A 3134-nucleotide genomic window follows, 5' to 3' on the forward strand; every position below is an offset into this window, starting at 1 on the left:
GCCATACGAGCATGAAAGACAATCCCTTGTTCTTATCGTGTTTTTCGAGTCCATTGGATGATCCTATGTTCTTCGCTTTTTCTTAATATTTATGTTTGTCGTAATGTATTCTTTTTGTCGTTAGATTTCTCATATTTTTCTGAGAATGTTAGAATTATGTTTTCAACCTATGTTTTATCTTTTCTAATTCTATCATTTTTAAAAAAGAATTATAGTTTTATTTTTGTACTTTAGAACCACTCTAATAAAAATTAAAGTTTTGAAATTGTAATTTTTTTTCATTTTTACCAAATATCTTTAAGTTTTTCCAAGAATGTTTACATTCTTTGCAAGATTTATAAATTTGAATTATCAATTTTTTTCTTACTACAATGATTATTAAATAATTAAATTTGGTTTCATGTAAAGAACAATTATAAATTTGTTTCTTAAAAATCCACATTTCATTATTTTGTGCTTTTGTGCCCAAAATCATAATTACAAAAGATAAATAAATAAATAAATAAATAAATAAAAATAATAATTTACCCTTCTATAACCAACTGTTTTTTAATTAAAATTAAATGTATATTTCATTAATAGTATTTTTTTTAAATAGTTATATTCTTCGATAATCAATAACCATAACTATATTAATATGGATATAATAATAGATATCATATGTACATGTCATCTGTAGGATAGATCATACAGAGAGATTTATTAAATATTTCCAGAAATTATCTGAAAACGAATGATACATTTTTTTTTAAAATTAAGTATCATTCAAATTTGCCATGTGTTGTTGCTTCAAGTTATTAATTTTAAATTTATTTTATTTTTGAATTAAAATATATTTATCTATTATGTATCTCTCTATATAAATGCTTTATCTTCAACTTTTAGTTTAAACTTCTCCAACTAATAGCAATGGAGCAAGATCCCGACGCGCCACCCAACTTCTGGTTCCAACCAACACTCGCAACCAATCGCCGCCGTACACCGCTCATTGACCCTGTTGTACTGATCATAATTCTGCCCATCATTGCACTGCTCTTCCTCTTCTTCTTCCTCCCACCAGTTCTATTCCATACTTCACATATCCTAAAACCAAGTTCTGTAAAGTCCACCTGGGATTCCCTTAACATTTTCCTTGTACTTTTTGCGATTCTTTGCGGTGTTTTGGCTCGAAGAAATGATGAAGTTTCGTCCTCCGGGGACGTCGCCGATCAGGCGAACGGTTTGGTAGCAGAGAGCAGGAATAGTGCGGAGTCGTCGGGTCAATGGGTCTCGTTTTCGGATCGGAAAGTGGCGACGGGTGGAATCAGAAGTAGTAGTTCGTATCCGGATTTGAGGCAGGAGCCGTTGTGGGAGAACGGTGATAATCGGAGTCGGTTTTTTGATGATTTTGACGTCGATATTTATTCGTCGCCGGTGTCTGGGTATTATAACAACCTTGCACGGCGGATGGGTAGGGAGAAAGGGAGGGACAGGGAGAATTTGTATCGATCGACGCCGGTTTCCGGTGATATTCATCAGCGATCAAGGCGAAGTGAAGCGGATCGGGTTGAGTTTTCGGAGGTGAAGGAGATTGTTGTGGATACTTTTGAGGTTACACCAAATGCTTCGGATTTCCGGGAACAGGTATCTGTGACGCCTCCTCCTCCACCGCCGCCGCCGCCTTCTGCTTTGTCGGCAAATTCAAGGAGGCATTCGTTCAGAAGTGTTGGACGGAAAGTAATGGTTGAAAATCAGAGGAAAATTGAATCTGATAAGTTGGATAAAGTGAAATCCTATCATCCTCCCCCATCACCCCCGCCGCCACCTCCACCACCACCACCACCTCCTCTGCAGACGGAGGTGTGGTTGCCGCGATCTCATCATAAGCATAAGAAACTGGAGCGGAAAGTAAGTGATGCTACGAAGGAGATAGCTACAGCCATATCTTCGTTGTACAATCAGAGTAAGAAGAAAAACAAACGAAGATTGAGAAATAGTTCCAGTAGTTCAGATTCATCTCCACCTTCAGTACATTTTATACAATCACCGGATACACCGGAGCCACAACAAACGGTTGCGCCACCACCGCCTCCACCACCTCCTCCGCCGCCTCCTTCAATGTTCCAAAATCTGTTCAAAAAAGGAGGCAAACATAAGAAAATTCACTCCGTTCCTGCAACAATTCCACCAAGAGTTCCTCCACCTCCACCACCTCCGCCTCCGAGCTCAATCTTCAACAACTTATTCAAATCCGGCAGCAGCAAAAGCAAGCGGTTTCATTCGCCTTCAACCGCTCCTCCACCACCACAGCCTCCGCCGCCGCCGTCTTCAATAATGAACAGCTTATTCAAAAACGGAACAAAGAGTAAGCGTTTCAATTCCTCTAATACTGCTTCCTCACCTCCGCCGCCGCCTCCACCACCACCACCGATGACACCACCCAGATACATCACTCCTGTAAAATCAAAAAAGGTATCTAAGCCTAAAAGTCAACCTCAACCTCCATCTCCTCCGTCTCCACCAAAGTTGGAGCCTCGTAACCACCATTCTACGAGCAAAGGCAAACCTCCCCTTCCAAAACCCACCGCCACCAGTTACTATGAAAGGGATGATTTTCTCCCGAGCGGCTCCCAGTCTCCGCTGATTCCAATGCCGCCACCTCCACCGCCGTTTAGGATGCCGGCGATGAAATTCGAGCTCCGTGGTGATTTTGTCAGGTTACGGAGCACCGCCAGTTCCGTCTGCAGTTCACCGGATCGTGATGACATTGATTTGTCATCAACAACGATCGGCACCGATGCCGGCGGCGGTGATTTAGTTGGGCCCACTTCCGGGCCAGGGCCATTATTTTTTCCTAGCCCAGACGTCAATGCTAAAGCTGATACTTTTATATCGAGACTTAAAGATGAATGGAGAATGGAAAAGATAAATTCATTCAAAGACAAAACGGGTTAAAGCCCATTATGAAGCCTAAGTTAGAGGGAAATTCCTTTAATACCCCTACGTGGAATTACGATCATCGACATTTCTACTGTTTACGTAGTCATGTGAGACTGTACATCGTGCATTGATGGCTATGATTCTCGTTGATGATCGCATTAGCATCTCGGAGAAATTGTTGAAGTATGAAGGTTTTGATTCGAAGGCTAATATAG

The 3134-nt window shown here is 40.7% G+C and overlaps 1 protein-coding gene across 1 annotated transcript; it reads left to right on the plus strand.

Moving 5' to 3' along the window:
- The first annotated feature begins 909 nt into the window (after positions 1 to 909).
- On the plus strand, positions 910 to 2934 carry LOC145046259 (hydroxyproline-rich glycoprotein family protein). Its single transcript, XM_078994554.1, has one exon. The coding sequence runs from the start codon at positions 910 to 912 to the stop codon at positions 2932 to 2934; it is 2025 nt and encodes a 674-aa protein (XP_078850680.1).
- Positions 2935 to 3134: the final 200 nt, after the last annotated feature.

Source organism: Lactuca saligna, chromosome 5 (assembly GCF_052625555.1).
Source record: "Lactuca saligna cultivar CGN05327 chromosome 5, ASM5262555v1, whole genome shotgun sequence".
NCBI classification, from domain to species: Eukaryota; Viridiplantae; Streptophyta; class Magnoliopsida; order Asterales; family Asteraceae; genus Lactuca; species Lactuca saligna.

Excerpts from the sequence above, each read along its gene's own strand:
- LOC145046259 (XM_078994554.1), top strand. The coding sequence starts at position 910 with ATGGAGCAAGATCCCGACGCGCCACCCAACTTCTGGTTCCAACCAACA.